This window comes from Cebus imitator, unplaced genomic scaffold (assembly GCF_001604975.1).
Source record: "Cebus imitator isolate Cc_AM_T3 unplaced genomic scaffold, Cebus_imitator-1.0 Scaffold138, whole genome shotgun sequence".
NCBI classification, from domain to species: Eukaryota; Metazoa; Chordata; class Mammalia; order Primates; family Cebidae; genus Cebus; species Cebus imitator.
This window is the reverse complement of record NW_016107453.1, coordinates 336616-360453: the sequence shown is the minus strand read 5'-3', so window position 1 is coordinate 360453 and position 23838 is coordinate 336616. Positions and strand designations below refer to the sequence as shown.

The following is a 23838-nucleotide window of genomic DNA, read 5'->3' as shown; positions in this document are numbered from 1 at the left end:
AAAAAAAAAAACTTCATTAAATAAAAAAAAAAAAGAGGTGGGCCTTCAGGAGGTGATTAGGTGATGAGGGGAGAACCTTCATGAATGGAACTAGTGCTCTTATAAAAGAGGCCAGAGGGTGCTTGCTTTGTCCCTGCTACTATGTGAGGACACAGCAGGAAGGCTCCATCTATGAGGAAGAGGCTCTCACTAGACACTGAATCTACTGGCACCTTGACTGTGGACTTCCCGGCCTCCAAAACTGAAAATAAAGTTGTTGTTTGTAAATTTCCCAGTGTGTGGTATTTTTGTTATAGCAGCCCAAATGACTAAGACATTGCCTAGCCCTAAAATTTTCCAAGTGCTTCAGAGAACCAAAGGCGAGTCCTAGAATCACAAATCTGCTGGAAACACTCTGCTTGGTCAAACTACAGGCAAGAAAAGGACCTGGGTCCCAGCTCCACCACTGTTATCCTGTAAGAACCTGTGTTTTAATTTACTCATCTTTCAAAGAGAGCTGATAACTAGTGATGCTAATAAAGAAGACTATATAGAAAATACCATGAAACAATGAAATGATTAAATATCACTTCTGCAACTGGAAATGCCAGGTATCTCTATCATGCCATCCCAGACAGGGTAAGGAAACTAATATTTACTTAGCTCCTTTTAAATGCCAGTGATAGACACTAGTGCAAAGTGTACCAAACGTGAAAATTCGCAAAGTCCATATAATTACTTCATTTCCCTGCCCTATTCCCTAAACACATTCATTCTATAAATGTTCTTTAAAAATACTCACATTTTCACTCATTGTCATGGCTTTAGATGAAGAATTACTCTTCCTATTTGTGGAATATAAAAGACAATATTTACTATATTAGCACTTTCATCTGGAAGACATATGCTCTTTTGGTTAATTTTACTTCCATACATTTCCAGCAGAACATGAACATTTATCTTAGCCAGGTAGAAGAAAAGATATCAATTATTACTGAATTTCTTATATTTACAGACAGTATTCCCAGAGAAAGTCATGCAATAAAATATCAGTGTTTGTGAAGCCTTCTGCACATAAATGTAGCCTAGGACTAGCATACTAAAGATTTGTGTGGAATACACAAACCAGAGATTTAATTAACTTTTAGTTTAATATATTAACATTTAATTAACGTATAACATTTTGAAAGCTTGACTATTATCTCAAAATGTATTTATTTTTCCATGGAAAGAAAGTTTTACAGGGTGACTAGGGTTCCAGTCATTTTCATCATTCGGCATATTTTGAAGGCCACAGATTTAATGAATGTGAGGGCATACGTCTAGGAATGAAGTTACTCCCCACCAGATAACTACTTGATTTGCTAGAGATATTGCTGGAAGAATAACCTCCCTCACTGCAGCAATGTGACCCTTCCCACTTACGTAAGATGATGTCTCCCCTCTGCTCAAAACCTCCCGATTACATTCTATGTTACTCAGTAAAAGCAGAAGTCCTCACAATTACCTGGAGGTTAGGGGTGGGAAGCAGCAACACTTTCAGGCTACGCTGCCCTTCTGAACTACTGACTTTGTTACTGCTAGTTCTTGATAATTTGAACTTCAACCTAGACTTGTATTAGGATCTTATGAGGCTGAGAGACCAGGAGTGAGCCAGAAATCAGGGAACAGGAAGTCAATAGCAGCTCATTCTTCAAAGGAATGAGGAGATGGCAAACTATCTGAGGCCATGGCTTCAGTGTATCTTCTCTACTCCCAGCTGCCGTGGCTGCAGATAGTTTGTCATCGTCTCTCTATGTCATAGAGCCAAAGTTGGGTCTGCTATATTCATACATACAAGCAGGACAGTCATAAAACAAATATACACAAACTGCAGGGCTCTGGGGGGCTCATCCATATTTCATGCACCAATGACTCTATAATTCTATTTCCAGTTATTTCCCCAAACTCCAGATTTTGAATATTCAGTTACTTACTGATTACCTCTACTTAGAATCAAACAAGCACATCAAATATTAAAATTCCAAACACTTCAACATCTCCACTTGTCCCCACCACCGCTCCCAAACTCTCTCCTGAAATCTTCCACACTTCCGTAAATGGTAACTCCATCCTTCTCATAACCTCAAGGCCATCTTCGATTTCTTTCTCTCACAGGCCACATCCAACAGATCAGCAAGTGATGAAAACATTACATCCAAAACACTATTACTTCTCAGCATCTCCAACACTACTGCTTTGGTACCAGCCGCCATTTCTCTTGCCTCACTTCGTGCAATTTCCTAACTGATCTCCCTGCTTCCACCTTTTGTCATCTCATAGTTTATTCTTAACAGAGACGCCAGTGTGAGTTTTGAAGAACTGAGCAAGTCGACACCACTCTGCTTAAAGCCCTTCAGTGACTTTCTGTCTTACTCAGAAATAGAGCCAGACTCCTCACAACTGCCTAAAAGGGACTCCATACAATCTGCCCCCCACCACTTTTTTACACCCATTTCCTGTTTCACTCCGTTCCAGCCACCCTGGTCTGGCTGACATCCCTCAGGTACTCTAGGCTTGCCTGGCCTCAGGATGTTTCCATTTGCTCTCTCCCCTCTGCCTGAACGCTCTTCTCATGGTTATTTGCACGACTTGCTTCCTCACCCTCTTCAGGCCTTTCTCAAAAATCACGTATTAGTGAGATCATTCTTGACCAGCCTATTTGAAATTACAATCTCCACTCCTACGCTTTGTATTCTATATTCTCTTATTTGTTTTATTTTTCTCCATAATACTTATCCCTCTCTAATATACTATGTTATGTATTATCTGTTTACTCTCTGCCTTTTTTACTAGAATGTAAGCTCCATAAGGCAGAGTTTTTGGGGGTTTTTGGCCTATTTTGTTCACTACTGTGTCCCCAGTCCCTACAACAGTGTTAGGCATGAAATTGGTATTCAATTAATATTAAAAAATGACTGTTAGCCGAGTGCAGTGGCTCATGCCTGTAATCCCACATTTTGGTAGGCTGTGGTGGGTAGATCACGAGGTCAGGAGTTCAAGACCAGCCTGGCCAAGATGGTGAAGCCCTGTCTCTACTAAAAATACCAAAGATTAGCCAGGCATGGTAGCAGCCACCTATAATCCCACATACTCGGGGGGCTGAGTCACACAATTAATTACTTGAACCCGTTAGGCGGAGGTTGCAGTGAGTGGAGCTCACACTACTGAACTCCAGCCTGGGTGACAGAGTGACACTCTGTCTTAAAAAAAAAAAAAAGTTAAAATTTTATTTGAAAATTTTCAATTTGGCAAAATATAGTAAATATGTTTTTTTAAAAGTAGCTTATGGAAATGCCTATGAAATCAAATTAGTGACCATATTCTCATGTGGATAATCATCCTTCTGTCTGCACTATCGTTTACAAGTAGGTATGAAGTATGAAGTGGGTTGTTGGTAGAGTCTGCTATTTGCCTCACCCAAATCTTAGGTTGAATTGTAATCCCCAGTGTTGGAGGGAGGTGGGGCCTGGTGGGAGGTCATTAGATCTTGGGGGTGGATTTCTCATGAATGGTTTAGTACTGCCCCCTTAACGCTGTCCTGAGAATAGCAACTGAGTTTTCTTGCGATCTGGTTATTTAAACATGCGGCACCTCCCCAACCTGGCTTCTGCTTTTGCCATGTGATGTGTCTGCCCCCTCTTCGCCTTCAGCCATGAGTAAAAGCTTCCTGATGTCTCCCCAAAAGCCAAGCAGTGTTGGTGCCAGGCTTGCACAGCTTGCAGAACCGTGGGCCAATTAAACCTCTTTTTAAAATAAATTACCCAGTCTCGGGTATTTCCTTATAGCAATGGAAGAACAGCCTAATACAGATGTATTTCTTGATAAACTTGAGTAACTTCTTGGGAGAGTAAACCTACACAAATAACCCAACTTCCGTCTTTTGACTTTAAACAGATGATTAATAGAAAATTAGTTGACATGGGGAAAGACATGCATTGTAAGAGAGTATACTTACTGGAAGGAGGCTTCTTCTACAAAAGAATAAGTATATATCATTAATGCAAGGGTTACTATGGTATGATACAGATTCATATAAAAAATGAGTTTGGGTTTAATTTATTCTTATTCATTTTAATCTTCACTTGCTGATGTTTACACCTTCTAAATTAAGAGTTGGCAAACTTATTTGGTAAAGAGTCATACAGCAAACATTTTAGGCTTTGGAGCCAGGAGGATACTAGGTAGGTACTTATGTAACAAGAGAGCAAACAAATTTCCAAAAATTTTTATGGATAAAATAAAAAATATAAGGCCAAGTGTGATGGCTCACACCTGTAGTCCCAGCACTTTGGGAGGCCAAGATGGGTAGATCATGAGATCAGGAGTTCAAGATCAGCCTGGCCAAGATGCTGAAACCCCGTCTCTACTAAAAATACAAAAATGAGCTGGGTGTAGTGGTGCCTGTAATCCCAGCTACTCAGGAGGCCGAGGGAGGACAATTGCTTGAACCCAGGTGTCAGAGGTTGCAGTGAGCTGAGATTGTGCTCCAGCCTGGGTGACAGATCAAGGCTCTGTCTCAAAAACAAAACAAAACAAAACAGGAAACACTAATAAAAATAAAAGTCTTCAAATACAGGCCTACTAGTTAGAAAAATGGAGTTTTCTGGAGGAAGACAACATTTCTCTTAATTGGGGTTCAGTAGTCCCTATCATTGAATAGATTGCAAATGTTCATCTGTAAAGCCATTTTTGTTCATAGGCCATAAAGAAATAGGCGGGGAGGGCAGATTTGGTCCATAGGTAGTAGTTTGCCAACCTTTGTCTTAAACATAAGTTCAAGAATATGATTCTCTTGGATAGATCTTTCTGCCAGATGAAAAAGCGAGTAACATTCTTAGGTAACGAACTCCTAATATTCAAGTCAACTTTTAATTAATTCAGTATTTTAATAAAAATTTGTTCACTAACTCCTCATTTAAAAAGTCAGACCAGTATTCTTTTCAAGTACAGATAAAGATGACAAGAGGTTTTAAAGAGTAATCTTATTTGTCTGTATTTTCACTGGTGACCAGCAGGGGGACACAGCTGGATTCAATTCATAAAGTTACATTACAGTGGACTGTATTGAAGTACTGAGCAAGTATTAATTGACAGAGCAGTTCTTTTTGTTTGTTTGATCAGTACCTTTCCCTGTTATCCAGCTTGGAATGCTGTGGTGAGATTACATCTCACTGCAGCCTCGACCTTGAGGGCTCAAGCGATCCCCCTACCTTAGCCTCCTGAGTAGCTGGGACTAAAGGCATGTGTAACTATGCCTGGCTAATTTTTGATTTTTTGTGAAGACAGGGTCTCTCTATGTTGCCCAGGCTGGTCTCGAAGCCCTGGGCTCAAGTGATCCTCCCCCCTCGGCCTCCCAATGTATTGGAATTGCAAGTGTGAGCTACTACACCCAGCCCGCTTATTCTTAATTATAGGGCATCTCTTTGAATCCATGTCCACTGAAACATTTTATGAGACATAATACCTAGTTGTAGGTATTATCAGAAACACATTTTATATTTAAGTCTTGTTTTGGTCTCAAAAAATTTTTAAGGCCAGGAGTGGTGTGGCTCACACCCATAATCCTAGCATTTTGGGAGGCTGAGGTGGGAGGATTGCTTGAGCCCAAGAGTTTGATACCAGCCTGAACAACAGAGCAAGAACCTGTCTCTACAAAAAAATAAAAGAAAATTAGCCAGGCGTGATGGTATGTGCCTATAGGCCCAGCTACTTGAGAAGGCTGAGGTGGGAGAATCACTTGAGCCCGTAAAGTCAAGGCTGCAGTGAGCCATGATCATACCACTGCACTCAGCACAGGTTACAGAGTAAGACTCTGTCTCAAAAAAAAAAAAAAAAAAATTTAAAAATCTAAATTCCAAAATTAATGTTCACTGGAAAACAATGAGTCTACAACTTGTATATGCTATAAGTTTATTTAGAATTCAGTTAAAAATTCTATTTTATACACTATTGCCAGTGGACCCACTGGAGTGCTATAGCTTCTGAGCTCTCAAATAAGATTAAAGAGGGAGTGAAGAAATGCATTAAGAGAATAAAACATTTTTCAATCTTCCCTGTTATGTCAAACCTATTACATCATCAAATGGAGGTGTGAAGTGACAAGAGGTCAAAACTTGAAGAACTAAATACTGTGTACAGAAGTAGCTCTCATAAATACAATAGGTTTCTAGTTTTGATAGAACAATTCTCTCTTTTTTTTTTTTTTTGAGATGGAGTCTTGTTCATTGCCCAGGCTGGAGTGGAATGGCACAATCTCGGCTCACTGCAACCTCCACCTCCCAGGTTCAAGTGATCTTCCTGCCTCAGCCTCTGGAGTAGCTGGGACTACAGGCACATGCCACCAATCTTGGCTAATTTTTGTATTTTTAGTAGAGATGGGGTTTCACCATGTTGGCCAGGCTGGTCTCAAACTCCTGACCTCAAGTGATCCACCCGTTTTGGCCTCCCAAAGTGGTAGGATTACAGGCATGAGCCACCACACCTGGCTGAACAATTAAGTCTCTTCTAAATAAAGTTGTCCTAAATTTAACATTCAACATTTCACTGTTCTACACTGATAAAATATTTCACTTATTTGTTTCAATGAAATTTCTTGTAAAATTAGAAATCAACATATCTTGAGAGATACAATTCCTAACTTAAAATAAAAATATCTTAAAAACATACCAAGATGCTATAAATATCTATTCACATGGAATACTCTGTCTCACTGCACTGCACTACTCCAAGAATGCCTCTTGCGTATTCTGTGGTGCTTTCTGGAATTTTGTATCTAGGCAGTTCTGCCTTTACTTCCTAGGTTTGCCAAGGTGTTTCATAAGTCACCTGCATGTCATCCTGAACATTTTCTATAGCAGAAAATAAATGAACAATATTCTCCAGCGTTTATTAGAACTTCCTAGGAGAGGGCCAGGTGCATTAGCTCACCCCTGTAATCCCAGCACTTTGGGAAGCCAAGGCAGGCAGATCGCTTGAGGCCAGGAGTTCAAGACCAGCCTGGCCAACATAGCAAACTCCCCCTCTCTACTAAAAATACAAAAATGAGCTGGGCGTGTTGGTGCACACTTGTAATCCCAGCTACCTGGGAGGCTGAGACATGAGAATCACCTGAAACTGAGAGGTGGAGGTTGCACTGAGGAGAGATTTTGCCACCGTACTCCAGCCTGGGTGACAGAGCAAGACTCTGTCTCAGAAACAAACACACATTTCTAGGAGAAAGAGTTCTCCTAAATAAACTCCATAGCCACAGAAAATTATCTGCCAAAGAAGGGTGAAATTCACTTACTTGAAAAGTAGCCTTTCCTCTGAGCATAGCACACACCAAGGCCACAAACGGAAATCACTAAGGCCACAACTACTACAGCTGCTATGATCCCACTTATGTTGAGATCATCTGGAATGTAAAACAAATCACGCATACATTCATGTGGATTATACAGACAGATGCAGTCATTACATTGAAAAGGTTCAAAAAAAGGTCCCCTTTGCAGCTATACCATAGAGCGTACTTTAACGATTTTGAAGCCCGTTCAACTAACTCACTTCTAAGACATGGTTCGAAATTGATTAAAAATATTAACAGAGCTTAAGCTTTGGAAAAATACTAAACTTTAGAAACTTCTCAGATTAAAAAAATAAAATGTACGGTATTCTTTTGCATTCCTTTGGAGATGTGTAATAATTCACAGGATTAAATATCAGACTGGTAGCAATCTTTGAAGTTCAATGAGTTCAAGTATTCTACTGCCACTCCCTACCCCGTATCTTACTTAAAAATTTCCTACATTATCATCTGCGTCAGTTTCGCAAATAACGAAAAACTCAGTATCAAAGAAAGCATGTGGTGCCCGGCATGTTGGCTCATGCCTGTAATCCCAGCTACTCAGGAGGCTGAGGTGGGAGGACTGCTTGAGGCCAGGAATTTGAGACCAGCCTAGGCAACATAGCAAGAACCCATCTCTAAAAAATAAAAATAAAAAAAATTAGCCATAAATGTATGGTGGTGCATTCCTGGCATCCCAGCTATTCAGGAGGCTGAGGCTGGAGGACCACTTGAGCCTAGGAGTTTGAGAGTATAGTGAACTATGATTGCACTACTTCTCTGCAGTCTAGGTGACAGAGTGAGACNCATGTCATTGTTATTCTGTAAAACAAAGTGTAAGAAATACCGTCCTTCTTGAATTATATGTGTGTGTGTCTGTGTATGTGTGTATACACAGCCATATATATATATATATATATATATATATATATATATATGCAACTAAACTGTCATCCCATTTATTAAAAATGAATTAAATTCCCTGAGGCTTTTCCTATGGCTATCAAGGAATCCGTCCTCTAATGTGTGTAATGCAACTGGATTTTTTTGGACCCCAGTTTGGAAATAACTACTTGTGAGGTTTTTTTTCTTCTCCCCAGATTGATTCTGTTGCTCAATAATTACTTATTAACCTTCCAAGCTTAACATTTCTGCAAATTGAGAATTTTATTAAAAATACTCTCAAGTCATTAATAACATGATGAAAATGACTTTGTTTAGGAAAGAACTATGTAACAGGCCAGTAGACACCACCTGTCATACAACACAATTTATTAACATTCTCTGAGCATGGGATTCAACTATGTGTGAATCCACTAAAACATTGTTTGGACCATATTTCTCCATCTTGTCCATGAGGATTTCATGAGCAGTCTTCTGCCATTTAGATACTTTCCATATATTTATTAAAGGAGCAATTTTTCAAAGAATTCCCATTTTAAAGCCAAGGCAGGCGGATCATGAGGTCAGGAGTTCGAGACCAGCCTGACCAACAAGGTGAAATCCCGCCTCTACTAAAAATACAAAGATCAGCCAGGTGTGGTGGCAGACGCCTGCAATCCTGGCTCCTCAGGAGGCTGAAAGAGGAGAATCACTTGAACCTGGAAGGCGGAGGTTGCTGTGAGCTGAGATCACGCTACTGCACTCCAGCCTAGGAAACATAGCGAGACTCCATCTCAAAAAATAAAATAAAATAAACAAAATAAAAAGCAAGTTTTAATTAGCATATGTTTAAATAACCTAGAGAAAATATGAGGTAACATTTTTCTCAACAGTAATTTTAAATATTTTAAAGCACTGTACATTTTGGAAAATATCTTTTTTAGAGATATTCTTTAAGTGAATCTTCTTATCATAAAAATCTTCTGGTCTCAAACTTCTTTCCTAATGCCAAGTGTGTTATTAATTTTCTTTCTTTTTTGAGGTTTTGCTCTTGTTACCCAGGCTGGAGTGCAATGGCGCGATCTCGGCTCACCGCAACCTCCGCCTCCTGGGTTCAGGCAATTCTCCTGCCTCAGCCTCCTGAGTAGCTGGGATTACAGGCACGTGCCACCATGCCCAGCTAATTTTTTGTATTTTTAGTAGAGACGGGGTTTCACCATGTTGACCAGGATGGTCTCGATCTCTTGACCTCGTGATCCACCCGCCTCGGCCTCCCAAAGTGCTGGGATTACAGGCTTGAGCCACCGCGCCCGGCTATTAATTTTCTTAAATACCTCCAAAATATTAACTGATTATTTTTAAAAAAGGAAACATGATACATCTTTTGAAAGGTTAAGTAATTTGACCAGAGTAGAAAACCTTAATTATTGCTTGGTATAAACTCAGTTTGCTTGGGTATTGAGCTTTTTATTTACTTTGATAAAAAAAAAAGAGCAGAGAGAGAAAAATTTACAGTAATCATAATCAAATCAAAGTCAAATAAATAAGTAAAATTCCTGAGAACCAAAGTGTGCCTTCTCTTTACTTTGTAGCAGTAGTCAATACATTTGATATCTATGAAACATTCAAAGTAAGGGCTATTACCTGACCAAAACAGTTTCATGTAGTTTGTCAATGAACTTGACATCTATGAAGGATTCACCCTAAAGGTAAATCCTGACCAAAAATTGTCTTGTACTGTAAGTGCTAAGTCGTGGTATGAATTTTCTGTTATTTTTCTTCAATGCAATGGGAGACAGAAGATAATAGATTAGGAGTTAGTTAACCTCTTACATCCTGTTCGCTGTTTCCTATGATCGTTGAGTAAGTCATACAGCCATATTATGCCTCAGTGAAGAGAAATTTTCTTTTTTTTTTTTTTTTTTTTTTTTGAGATGGCGTTTCGCTCTTTTTGCCCAGGCTAGAGTGCAGTGGTGTGATCTTGGCTCGCTGCAACCTCCACCTCCCGGTTCAAGTGATTTCCCTGGCTCAGTCTCCTGAGTAGCTGGGATGACAAGCATGTGCCACCACGCCTGGCTAATTTTATATTTTTAGTAGAGATGGGGTTTCTCCATGTTGGTCAGGCTGGTCTCGAACTCCCGACTTCAGGTGATCCACCCACTTCAGCCTCCCAAAGTGCTGGGATTACAGGCATGAGCCACTGCGCCTGGCCTGTCTTCATTGTTTTTACCATTAACTTGTACTACCAGCACTATTTCTGTTTCTTTTTCCTTTCATTTAAATGGTCCTGTTTAATTTAAATGTCTACCTTTGCCTTCTCTTAAGAAATTTTATCTAGGAAGTCATGGTTTTGATGTATTAGTTACTTTTTCTTGGCACATAATAAATACATAATGAATAAAATTTAAAAGTTTGTTTTTCCACTAGGACCAGTTTAATTTGAACATGATTCTTACATATCTACTCTTTCTAAGTACAAGTACTAAATATTCAAAAATTAGCTGGGTGTGGTGGGTGCGCCTGTAATCCCAGCTACTAGGGAATTTGAGGCAGGAGAATTGCTTGAACCCAGGAGGCAGAGGTTTCGGTGAGCCAAGATCGCACCACTGCACTCCAGCCTAGGCGACAGACCAAGACTCTGTCTCAAAACAAACAAACAAACAAACAAACAAACAAACAAAAAACCGAAAAACCAAAAACCATGAGAACATATGTAAACGAATGAAATGAGAAAATAATGTCTTAAGTTTTAAAGATGTTCTGATGAATTTTAAAAATAATTTCAAAAACAGCATTGAAAAAGATACTTTCTGATTACTTAAATAACTGCAAAGTTGACTCTAAATGTCAATACCTGAATTAATTTGGTGGCTAACATCAATGATATACATTCCTGAATTTTTTTAAAAAATCAGAAATTCAAACTTCTGGACCTTCAACAATTTAGACTATAAGATACTTAGCTTTTATTTGAAAGAAAGATTACTCAGAAGACTATATTTTAAAAACAATTATTTAAAAATCTAAAAAAAGCTGGTTAAATATAATACTAAGCATTTTTGGCTTATTTGGGAGATGGCTTAAAAATAGCATCTTTGCTTCTTTGCAACACATCATATCACGTTAATTTTAAATGTTCCCTCCTGTTGATCCTTCAGCTCACTCAGACATTTCCTACTCCTTGCTCCTTCCACCCCCAAATGCAGCACTTTTCAGTCTAATTGCAGACCATTTGTTCCTCTCGATATTCCACTTACCTACTTGCATTCGTTTACCAGGACACCTGCGATATCCAACAGAATTACGGGCTTCGCAGGAATATTCTCCAGTGTCCAGTTTGGAAACAGTATTAAATTGCTATTTGTGGATAGAAAAATATATATATATATTAAGCCACAGATCTATAAGTAGACTTTTTAAATAACCCTGTCCTTTGAATTTTAGCATTGTTTGGCTTTTCTTTTTAAAAATGTGAGACTTTATATCTTTACTATGAATTTAAAAATCTGCCATGACTCGAGTTTAAGCTAGACTTTTGCTACATTTGACAGAGAAGAACAAAGACAAAATACGTACAGGGAAGTTCCTTTTTTTTTTTTTTAAACCATGAAAGCAGTAGTTAGGAAGGCAGTAAGCATTTTTTAAAGTTCATAACACATGGTAGTACTAAGTAATCTAGGTATTTCTAAATCCTAGGAAACATGATTTATAAATGAAAGGCAGGCCTCCCTGGTAAAAGGGTTAATTTACTTCCCTAAGTCACAAGTGAGTTCACTGCTGCAGCGAAGGATAAACACTTCCTTTAAAGAGCCAGCTACTACCAGAAAGGAGCTTAGGGCCTAGCAAAATTTTAATTGGTATCAGTTTATAGGATTGTCAATTCTATCAATTCTAGAATTTTTTTAAATTCTGAAAAGATAAAGTCCAGCCCTTGCTCCTTCCATCCCTGTCAAAGCAACCAAAAGCTAAGACTGATATAATAGACTTCATTATTTTTATCAGTCGTTTTATCCCCTCGGAGGATATTTGGAAGAAATGAAGGCAGACAAAAAGGAAGAAGAGGAGAGAGAGAGGGAAGAGAAGGAGAGACAGAGAGGGAGGGAGGAAGGGAGGGATGGAGGGAGGAAGGACAGAAGGAAGAGAGGGAGGAAGGAAGGAAAGAAGAAAGGGCGGGAGGGAGGGAAGAAAGGGAGTGAAATCCTGCTCACCTTGAAGGGTCATTGTCTTAGAGCCTCCTAAACGGAGGGAGAGAAAGTTTTCTTTTTTTTCTTTCTTTTTTTTTTTTTTTTTTTCACTCTATGGAATCATCTCTCACTCTCCTGAAAGCCAGAATGCTTTTAGAATATTCACCATGAACTCAGGGCCAAGGTTACATATAAATAATATGTTAGACTAAAACCCAAAATGATCTTCCAGCACATTATAACTGGTAATTAGAAGGAAGTCACTGGCTTCCATACACTGGAGTCTCTGTGGTCCATTTCTCACATAAAAGCCCATCCTGGTTCAACCCAGGTGCATTCCTTTGACATCACAAGCTATTGCAAAGGTTGAGTTTAGCTGAGGAACGTGAATCTGTATCCTTTCAGACTTGCCTTGGGGCTTTTATCACCTGCCCTGAGAAAAAATAAATCTGAAAAGTAAATATAGCTAAATGTGACAGCAGGTTTTTCTGCCCAATTGCGCAGTGTAAAATCACTCAGACCTGCTGACTGTGCCTGCTGACTGCTGAGAGGCCAGAGCGTGGTGGTGGTAAAGGAGCAGCTACAGCCAACTGGCTCATTATTCAGCCACTTTAGCAATTTGCTTTCTTGTTTATCAGAAGATCTAGTTTGTAAACATTATTGTGTACTTGTAGATGAAAGGAATGAAGCATTATACCCTCCTTTCAAAATTCATTAAAATTGGCTGGGTCTGGTGGTTCACGCCTGTAATCCCAGAACCTTGGGAGGCCAAGGTGGGCGGATTACTTGAGGTCAGGAGTTTGAGACCAGCCTGGCCAACAGGGAGAAATCCTGTCTCTACTAAAAATACAAAAATTAGCCAGGCATGGTGGCGGGCACCTATTGTCCCAGCTACTCGGGAGGCTGAGGCAGGAGAATTGCTTGAACCAGGAGGCAGAGGTTGCAGTGAGCTGAGAGTGAGATTCTGTTTCAAACAACAACAACAGCAACAACAACAAAACTCATTGTTATTGTTATCACCGCACCTTTAAGATTTTTTTGATAATGGCTCTCATAGTGATTCTGCGTTGTTAGAAGGCAGACGATTTTAAACTGACATGGAATATTATATCGACTGAATTTTTTGTTTAGAAAGCTTCAAGCAAACTTCCACTTCTATTCCTAAAAATCACAGATGAAAAAGTAATACTTTTTATTTTTAAATGAAATTAGCTTCACAGAGCTTACTCATAGATTGTCATCAGTATTCCTAGAAAGGTCTTTCAATAAGAATATTTTAAAGGGGAAACAGACTATCTGGACTCAATCTAAAGTAACAGATACTCAAGTCAGAGAGTCAACTGTTGGTGGTCTACAGTCATGGAAATATTTAATGACACAGGAATCCTACCATGATTCACTAGGATTGACTACAGTTACTATTTTCACCTGGTCAGGGTATCCCCAAGCAAGTTTTCATGCATTTTCCTGATGTTGTAAATTGAGGCTGCACTTAGTAATTTTCCAGCCCAGAAGATAGCTATAGATAACTGTCTGATCCATCATCATGAATCAGGCTTAGTGGGCTTTGGGGCACTGCTACTTAAGAAGGCAGTGTGCATTTTTTTAAAGTTTATAGCACATGGCAGTATTCAGTAGTCTAGGGATTTCCAATTCCTAGGAAATACCACCTATATAAATGAAGGCCTCCCTGGTAAAAGGGTTAATGCACTTTCCTAAGTCACAAGCGAGTTCACTGAAGCAGCAAAGAATAAACATTTCCTTTAAAGAGCCAGAGTTACTACCAGAAAGTAGCTTAGGGTCTAGGAAAACCTTAATTGGTATCATTTATAGGACGATCAATTCTAGAATTTTTTGAAATTCTGAAGAGATAAACACGCAGCTTTTGCTCCTTTGCTTCAGGAGCCTTTACTGGTCCTTCACGCTCAGCTCCCTCAGTCTCTGTTTTCTCTTCCCAACTCCTGTAGCAGCTCTTTCCATCGCTTCTTGGTGCAAGTGCTGCCATCTTTCCTGCTCCCCCTGCCTCTCCCCACTTAGCAAGCAATGGTATCAGTTCTCTCTTTGACATCATCTTAAGTTCTAATATTTTTTTATCCAAATGCAAGACAGTTATCAAGTCACTTCTCGAAATGGCCTTACCAGAGTTCCAGTTTTTGTATTCATTGTATATGAGCTGTTGGTGCTTTGGGAGCCAAGTCTGGGATTCTCTAGCAAACGGATGCCATCCTTAAACCACGTGTATTCAGCTGCTGGATTCCCTTCTTTGTCTTGACATCGTAGCTCTACCACAGTTCCAGTCAGAGCAGAAGAGGGGACTTCACACGATGGAACTGCTGGAGCCACTAAACAATGGAAGTCAAATGACATTGGTTATTTATAAGCTAATCAAGGTTGCTTTTCTGTTTTTTTCAAAGCTGTTGACTTCATCTCTACAATCAAAGGTTTTAATAGCCAGGTAAAGATGTGCGCTTACTGGACCCTGTGATAGAAACCGGTTACTTGTCCAAGAAACCCATCTTTTCTCATGGGCACAGAGCAGACCATGTTTCCCAGCACTCTTGTTGCCAGATGGGGTCACATACATGAGTTCTGCCCAGTGGAATGTGGGAAAAAGTGATAAATGCCATTTCCAGGTCTGACTAATTAAAAACCTCCCACGAATCTCCATTCATTCATATCCTCTACCCCCTCCCACTACCAAGTAGGTGTCAACAACAATAGTGACCTTAGGAAGTCACGTATTGAAGATGTCAGACCTACATTAGGTTGAGTTTCTCATTGTTAGGGACGAGCTGTGCTGTCTCAGAAAACCCCCTCCGTGCAGGCTGACCCCATCCCCTCTGATTGCTCTGCAGCTGCATTCCTGAACCCCTACCTAGGCGCCACACCAAGGCTGCCAGACGTGTGGCAATTAAGCAAAGCCTGATTGCAGCCATCCAGGCAGCTCACGGGAGGACAGGGAAAACATATGTTGGTCATCCATACTTGTAAATTCCTGTTTGACACATATCTGTAAAAAATCCTGGTTTCTGTCTTCCTTTTTAAAGACTGCTGCCACAAAAGTCACAGGATGATGTATTGTAGGTCTGTAGCAAGTTAACAAACTATCTCTGTGCCTGTTACCTAAAACTCCCTTATGCCTCCCTCACCCCATATAAACCCTTGACCTGTAAGCTCAGGGCTGCCTCCTCTGATTGTTACGGAGCAGCCCGGCAGGTTAACAAAACTTGATTGCCTGACTTTGGGTCTATTCTCCTTTCTCTCGGCTAACCTTACACTAATGATTTCTTGAGGTAAATATAGCTCTTCTGCCACTGCCCCAACTATTTAGGCTTTACTTAAGTGAGAAAGAAACTTATTAAGTTAAGCAACTCACTGAGAGTTAAGGGCTTATCTGTTATAATAGTAAGCATTACCATAGCTAATATAACAGCTATTCTTTATTAGATAAACAACCTCTTTTTCTTTTTGGTTTATTTTCTTCAATTGGTTTATTATCAATTATATTTAAAAGAAGCCAGATTTGAGAAAGGGTGTGTGTGGATGTAGACAGATTTTTTTTTTTTTTTGAGACAGAATCTCACCCTATAACCCAGGCCAGAGTACAGTGGTGTGATTACGGTTTAGTGCAGCCTCAACGCCCCAGCTCAACTGATCGATCCTTCCACCTCAACCTCCCGAGTAGCTGGAATCTAGGCTCAAGGCACCACAACCAGCTAATTAAAAATATATTTTTTAACATAGATAGGGTCTCACTATGTTGCCCAGGCTACTCGTGAAGTTCTGGGCTCAAGCAATCCTGTGCTTCGGCCTCTCACAGTGCTGGAATTATAGGCATGAGCCACCATGCCCGGCCAAACCTGAATATTTTTTTCAGGCCCAGTACTCAAGTATAAATCTCATTCTGTCTAGAACTGGCCAAGTTAGAAGATACTTGCTCCACGTATTAGGGTTATTCTGGTCTCAGGTTTGAGAAAGTAAACCAAATTTCATCAGGTGACCTGTTATCCAGGAAAACCCAGAATTGGCTGTGGTAGGCAGAATCATAAGGTGGTCTCCCAAGATTGTGGTCCTTGATATAAATACACTTTCTTTTTTCCAGTTATTCAATCAAACACTAATTTAGGTACTGTAGTAAAAAAGATTTTAGAAACGTAACTAAGGTCCCAAAACCATTGTCTCTAAGAGAGGGCGATTTCATGAATGGATTTGACCTAATCACATGAATCTTTAAAAGTGGAGAGTTTTCTCTGGCTGGTTACAGAAGGGAAAGTCAGAGATTCAAGGCACAAAAAGAAGGCGAGACATGGTGGCTCGTGCCTGTAATTCTAGCACTTTGGTGAAGCCAAGGCAGAAGGATCGCTTGAGGCCAGGAGTTTGAGACCTACCTGGGCAACATAGCAAGATTGTGTCTCTACAAAATAAACAAACAAACAAACACAACAGTGGTGTGTGCCTGTGGTCTCAGCTAATTGGGAGGCTGAGATGGGAGAACTGCTTAAGCCAAGGAGGCTGAGGCTGTGCTAAGCTGTGATCTGGAAGAAAGAGTGAAATCTTGTCTCAAAACAACAACAAGTACAGGATGAATTTGACAAATTTGACATGCTTTTCATTGAAGATGGAAGGGACCATGTAACAAGGAATGTGGTATCCTCTAGGAGTTGAGTGTGGGCCCCCATCTCACAGCTAGCATGTAACAGGTACCTCAGTCCTACAACCACAAGGAACTGAAATCTGCCAACACCAAGAATGAGCCTGGAAAAAGATTTTCCTAACAGGCTGTAGATGAGAACTCAGCCTTGTCAATACCTTGATTTCAGCCTGTGATACCTTGGGCAGATAACCCAGTCTTCTTGTTGGACTTCTGCTCTATAGAACTACGAGCTAATCAGTGCATGTTCTTTTATTCTGCTAAATGTGAGAGAATTTGTTATATAACACTAAAAAATGAACAAACTGGCTGGATCTGCTGCCAGGTTTTCTGAATTAAACTTCTCATATACTAGTACATCACTAGTGTTTAAGAAAGAGCATGAACAACATGAAAAAGGAAGGGAGCTGTTTTAGTCTCTTGGCTTGGTAGATTAAAACCACCAATGAAAGAGACGAGATTGTGTTCCTCCACAAACTACCATCATGCTGTTACGATCTATCAGTGATTCTTTTTATTATTTTTTCGAGACAGACTTGCTGTCTCACAGGTTGGAGTACAGTGGCACAATCATAGCTCATTGCGGCCTTGAACTCCTGGGCTCAAGTGATCCTCCTGTCTCAGCCTTCCAAGTAGCTGAGAACTCCTGGGTTCAAGTGATCCTCCTGCCTGAGATACATATATACAATGTGTGTGTGTGTATACACACACACACACACTCACACACATATGTATATATATACACACATATATATACATAGTCGTGGTGGCATGCACCTGTAGTCTCAGCCATATATATATACACACACACATATATTTTTTTTTCTTTAAAGAGATATAGGGAGATCACTATGATGCCCAGACTGGGCTCAATGTCCTGGCCCCAAGGGATCCTCCCACTTCAGCCTCCCAGAGTGGTGAGATTACAGGCATGAGCCACTGTGCTTAGTCTATCCATGATTCATATAGAAACTAAACATACTGGTCTTGGAATTAACCCCATCTGGGTTTAAATCCCAGTCCAGACTCTTTCTAGCTATATGGCCTTGTTAAGTCATTTAACTTCCATTTACTTATCTGTACAAATCAGGTTGTTAGTGAAGATGAAGTAAAATTAGATATGTGAAACGACCTAACACATACCAGCTATGTAATCAATGTCAATTTCCTTTATTTACCAAATGACTTCTCATCCCACCTCTGGTCTACTTTCTTTTGTGTTATTGCTTCTCTATCATCTTATATGATACTATTTTAAATGGTTGGAGAAATGTATATATGCTGAAAACTACTGGAAAATAAACTCTCAGGAAAGATACTCCTATGTACATTGTAAGACCATTAGGAATTACCTCCATCTTTAACAAAGAGATACTTTGTGATAACGAGTTCCAAAAATTTCAGCAGCCAATGAAGGGATGCGGAGAAATGGCCAAGAGCTTGCCGGGAAGGTGATGCTTATGGTCTCTATAACTTGACTGGTTGAGGCCCCACTTTAAGCTGCCATGTTCATGGACCAGTGCCTGGTTGCCCCCAGGGCTGGGTAGTGGGGAAGGGGTGGGAGACGTAGTCACACACATACATGCACATCACCTAATACTTCCAGAGTGACCGTATCTTCTTCCAGGTTTTGGCCTTTCTCAGATGGGGCACTAACTTCACAACGATATTTCCCCGCATCACTTCTGGTTACATTTTTGATCCGGATACTGAAATCTATCATCTCAGCTCGATTTTTAAAATTACCTTTTAGAAAAAGAAGACATTGATGTTAGTAATAATCCAAGTAGCTTTCTGTGCAATACCTTCCTCATCTAGTCAGTTCATTCCGTAACCAAAACATTTATTTCCCTATTAAAAAGTTTAAAATGTAAAAATTATATATGGATGCTGTTATTTACATTTTTCTTTTGGAAAGGACGGTTTCTAAATTGTTCAAAAAATTTAGTTTTATATTCTCATATTTTATTTCATTTATCTAATTTTAGTTTATTCTACTAGCTTAGTCAAAACAAAGATCAAACTTCTTTGGCAGTGTTGTAAGGCCTATGTTTGACATTATATTTCTCACTGAATCAAAATTTTGAAATATTGATGTATAAGGTTAATAAATATCAGTTAAGCAGTTCACTGAGCAATTAAATGTTTTTGTCTCTATGCACTCAGATTTAATTGCTACTATAAGATAGTCATAATTTATCCAGTTTCAGTCTAACATATAACTTACAGTAATAAGATGCAGGTTCTTGTACAGATTTTCTAATTAGTTGGATGGCCCTAAACAAGACATTTTAGGTCGTTGTCTTCACTCACATAAAACAGGGCTAATAAAATCTTTTTTAAAATTTACTTTCTAGGTAAGCAGACATAAGGCCATGTGAAAACATTTTGCTAAAAGTTGGTAAACAAACATAAGGCAAAATTTGTAAGGTATTATCATATTAATTATTTTCTAATATTTAACTGACATTTTTCTAATTTAACAGAAGTAAAATCTGCATATTTTTGGAACTACAAAATTCAATAGTTACACAAGATGAGTTAAAATAGTAAAGTTGGTCATAATAATAAGTTCATTCATGCATGTTTTCATTTAATTATATTAAGAAATAATTATAAAATAGGTAAACTTTTGTGAAAGCATTCCTATTTATTCTAGCTTAGGTGGTCTTGCCCATATCAATGTATGGTCTGGCACTGGCCACTCCATCAGGTGCTCAAATAGTCATATGGTCCCTAGATTTCGTCAAACAGATTTGGCAATGCAAGTCTGATCTGTCCGTCAGTCCATATGCCAGATCAAGCATATCAATTTCCTTGTCAGTGATTGTGTCTAACTTCTCAAATATGTGCTTTTCAAAGACGAGGTGACAGGTAGAGCAAGCCAAGGTTCCCTCCCATGCAACAAACCCATCAATATCTAGATTATTTTCAACCACAACATCTAACAATATCTAACAGAGCATCATCAACTTTTCCTTTGTTAATGTTTCACTGTTGGTCTATAAAGTGAACTGTTAATTTTATCTTCTGGGTTGTTCTGGGCCTACACTGATATGTTTGACTCTGGCTGACCCCAGTGCTCCCACCTGATCCCCAAGCACTCAATGCCCTGGCAGGCTGTTAGCTCCAGCATGGGCCCTGTTAGGAGCAGCCGCCAGCAGGTGGCCACTGAGGCCCTTCCCATATATATATATACATATATATATATATATATATATATATATATATATATTTTTTTTTTTTTTTTTTGAGACAAGGTCTTGCTCTGTTGCACAGACTGGAGTGCAGTGGTGTGATCTTGGCTCACTGTAAGCCATTCTCATGCCTCAGCCTCCTGAGCATCTGGGATTACAGATGTGCACCACCACACTGATTAATTGTTGTATTTTTAGTAGAGACAGGGTTTCACCACGTTGATTAGGCTGGTTCTGAATTCCTTGCCTTAAGTGATCTGTACACCTCGGCCTTCCAAGGTTCTGGGATTTTAGGCATGAGCCACTGCGCCCAGCCCCATATTATATTTTAAAGAATTCAACTCAAACGCTTGCCTCATTCCCTTTCTAGTTCCCTTGTAAAAATATTAATGTCTTCAGAAAACCAGGGAGTCTGGTTTAATTGGCTGGAACAGTAACTTTATGTGTGGTGGCCCACGTAACACTGTGGCACAAGAAAAGGTGTTTAAAAACATTTTATCTTTTGATAGTAACATATTCAGAATTAAAATAGTGTTTTGCACCTCATGTGGTGGCTTGCACCTGTAGTCCCAGCCAATTAGAAGGCTGAGGTGGGTGGATCACTTGAGGCCCCAGAAGTTTGAAGGCTAGCCTTGGCAACATGGCCAGATCTTCACCTCTCTAAAAAAATGTAAAAATTAGGCAGGGGCAGTGGCTGAAATGAAAAGTTTTGCATAATGTGCACGTGCCAGAAATGGCAACTACAGGAAATTCAGATGAAGACAGCTGTGCTATTATGACGTTATAGCTAGCAGTCTTATCTTGACAGATAAGCACCCGAGGGGATATTTTAAATTTTCTATAAACTTCAAATTGTTTTCACTTAATTCTTTAACATTAAAGAAATATATAGTATTTTAAAATAATAACATGTTAACTACACTTGTAAAATTATATTTCCAGATTTAGAAACATTTATAATGGAAAGATTCAAGCATACACAAGATTGAAAAGTAGAGTGAATTGTACCTCAATGTACCACTTACCAGCTATAATAGTCATCAATGCATGGTTTATCTTGTTTCATCTGTATCATTAACCACTGGTTTATTTTGAAGCAAATGGACATCATAACAGTTCATCCATCATTATCAGTATTTTAAATTATAAGTTCATCACATATTCAATGGCAAGAGTAGATAATGGAAAGAAATGTATAACAAAAGAAATAAAAGAAAAAAAGCTCTTGATAATGGTTGTTATCATAAGTCACCCACAGTCTTAACTCCGTAATCTTCTCAGTGGTGGCCTACCTCTCAAGACGGACACAAGGAAATAGAGTGTCAGGATTATTACTGAGAAGCAAGGAAATAGGGTGACAGCATTATTGCTGAGAAGCAACCTTCCATTTCCAAACCATACCATTTTTTTCTTCCTTTCTCTCAGGAGCTTTTCTACAGCCAGGCAAGTGGCTCATACCTGTAATTTCAGTACTTTTAGAGGCTGAGGCAGGAGGATGGCTTGAGCCCAGGAGTTCAAGACCAGCCTGAGCAACATAGGGAGACCTCACCTCATCTCCAAAATAAAAATAAAATAATAATAATAAAAAACAATTAAATTAGCCGGGCATGGTGGTGTGCCCCTGTAGTCCCAGCTACTTGGGGGCTGAGATGGGAGGATAACTTGAGCCCCAGAGGTGGAGGCTGCAGTGAGCCATGATCACACCAGTGTACCCCAGACTGGGCAAGAGAACAAGACCTTGGAAAAAGAAAGAAAGGAAGAAAAAGAAAGAAAAGTAAGGAAGAAAGAAAGAAAAAGAAAAAAGGAAGAAAATGAAAAGAACAGAAAAGAAAAGAAGAAAAGGAGTTTAATCTATTGAGCCAATAAAAGCAATTGCACTTTGCCCCTTTTATGCCTGAGTTGAGAAAGAAGAGTCCAGCAACTCAGTGGGCTTCACTTCTTTCTGTTCTCTGCTTTTGTGGCTATGTGTTTTATGTCTCAGATATGGTTGCTTTTATCTCACACTTACAAAAACACATCCTGATCTCATTTGTCAATTAAAGGATTTTGGCTGTACTTGGCATTCTCTTGCTCTCACCTCTTCAAGCCCATGGCTTCTTACCTTGAAGAGTCTGTTGATAGTAGACAAAGGAGACACTCTCACCCAGTTTCTTCCACTCTAATCTGGAGGAAACAGTCTTCTTTGGGGTTTTACAGGCTAAAATAGCTTCTAGGAACAACAACAAAAATATTTGTTTTCTAATTGTTCCCATGAATTTATATTTTACTTAACTAGGTAACAAAATTTTAAACATCTTAAAATTACTCCTTTATCGTTTTATTCATTCATTCAAAAATTACATCAACAGGTCCCATGTTGGCCCAACCCAGAGATGAGTTGGAAGCCTTCTAGCTTTTCCACAATAATTGTGTGACACTATGCTTATTTTCCTGGTTATAAAGTTCGAGTTTTCATCTGTAAAATGGGCTAGTATTTCACAGAGTTGTTGTGAGTCTTCAAATGCAATAAGATATGAAAAGCACACAGGCTTGGACATAGTAAGGACTTGACAAATGGCAACTATGATTAATTGTGTATCTTATTATTCTTAGTCTCAGTCTTGAAGGAATCTACCATCTGGTAGAAGAGGCAACTAAGATAATGGCATTTAAGCCTAGGGTTGCTGAGTACCAGATATGCAGATGCTGATTCATGCTTAGTAACCAAGAAAGGCACTTCGTCCAGCCCGGGGCATGCTGGGAAACCCAGAGAAGTTTCCCCAACATGCTACATTCTCACTCAGATCCCTTCTTGTCAACCTTCTCTACAAATACGTTAATACGTATCCAATACGATCTTCTAATAAATCATTGATTTTTACTCCAAACAACTGCCTATAACCTTGCCTCAGTCCAGATAAATTATTAAAATATTAAATCTTGGCATCAAGTATAACTGCCTCAATGTACCTAAGTTCCTTTATTATGAGAAATTTACCACAATTGTGTCATTAAAATAATTCTTGGAACCTCCAAAGAGTCCCCTTCTTTTCCCTGTCCAAACGAGATGTCTGAGAGAAAAAAAAAAAAAACCGGTGCCAGTCTGGGAACTGCTTTGAGTTGCCAAATGGAAACCTCCAGTTATAAATATTTTTTAAGTACTTTTTAACCAGGCTCACTAGAATGTCAATTCCATATTTCTGAGACATTTTTTCCCCCACAACGCATATGGTTTGACCTAAAAAAGCACAGTATCTTTGACCAGAAATTATTTTAAAATCCTTTTAATACCTATGATTTTAATGTTAAGCAAATGAATGTTAAAAAAGAATGCAGAATATTTAGTTTCTAATTTTTTTCATTCCACACAAAAGAATGCAGAATATTTAGTTTCTAATTTTTTTCATTCCACACATATTGCTGGACACACAAAAATGGAATAAAAGGTAATGGAAAATAGAAAGTAGGGCAAAGAAAAGAAAGGCAAGGAAGAAAAGAACCAAAAGATAGATGTTTTCAAGGATGTCTAAAGCTTTTAAAGCAGGTTTTACATTACAAAGAGACAGCATTTTACAGACATGTTTACAGTTAGGCTACAAAGAC

General features: G+C 39.1%; 1 protein-coding gene across 1 annotated transcript in view; it reads right to left on the bottom strand.

The window, feature by feature from the left end:
- The window catches only part of JAM2 (junctional adhesion molecule 2), a 72133-nt gene that overhangs the window by 1483 nt on the left and 46812 nt on the right, over positions 1-23838 (bottom strand). The window contains exons 3-9 of the mRNA XM_017541895.1: positions 22358-22465; positions 18653-18805; positions 14548-14750; positions 11482-11581; positions 7307-7414; positions 3977-3992; positions 782-824 (exon numbers count right to left, since the gene is read on the bottom strand). Of these exons, the coding sequence (XP_017397384.1) occupies positions 782-824; positions 3977-3992; positions 7307-7414; positions 11482-11581; positions 14548-14750; positions 18653-18805; positions 22358-22465 (731 nt within the window). The remainder of the gene's footprint in view (positions 1-781; positions 825-3976; positions 3993-7306; positions 7415-11481; positions 11582-14547; positions 14751-18652; positions 18806-22357; positions 22466-23838) is intronic.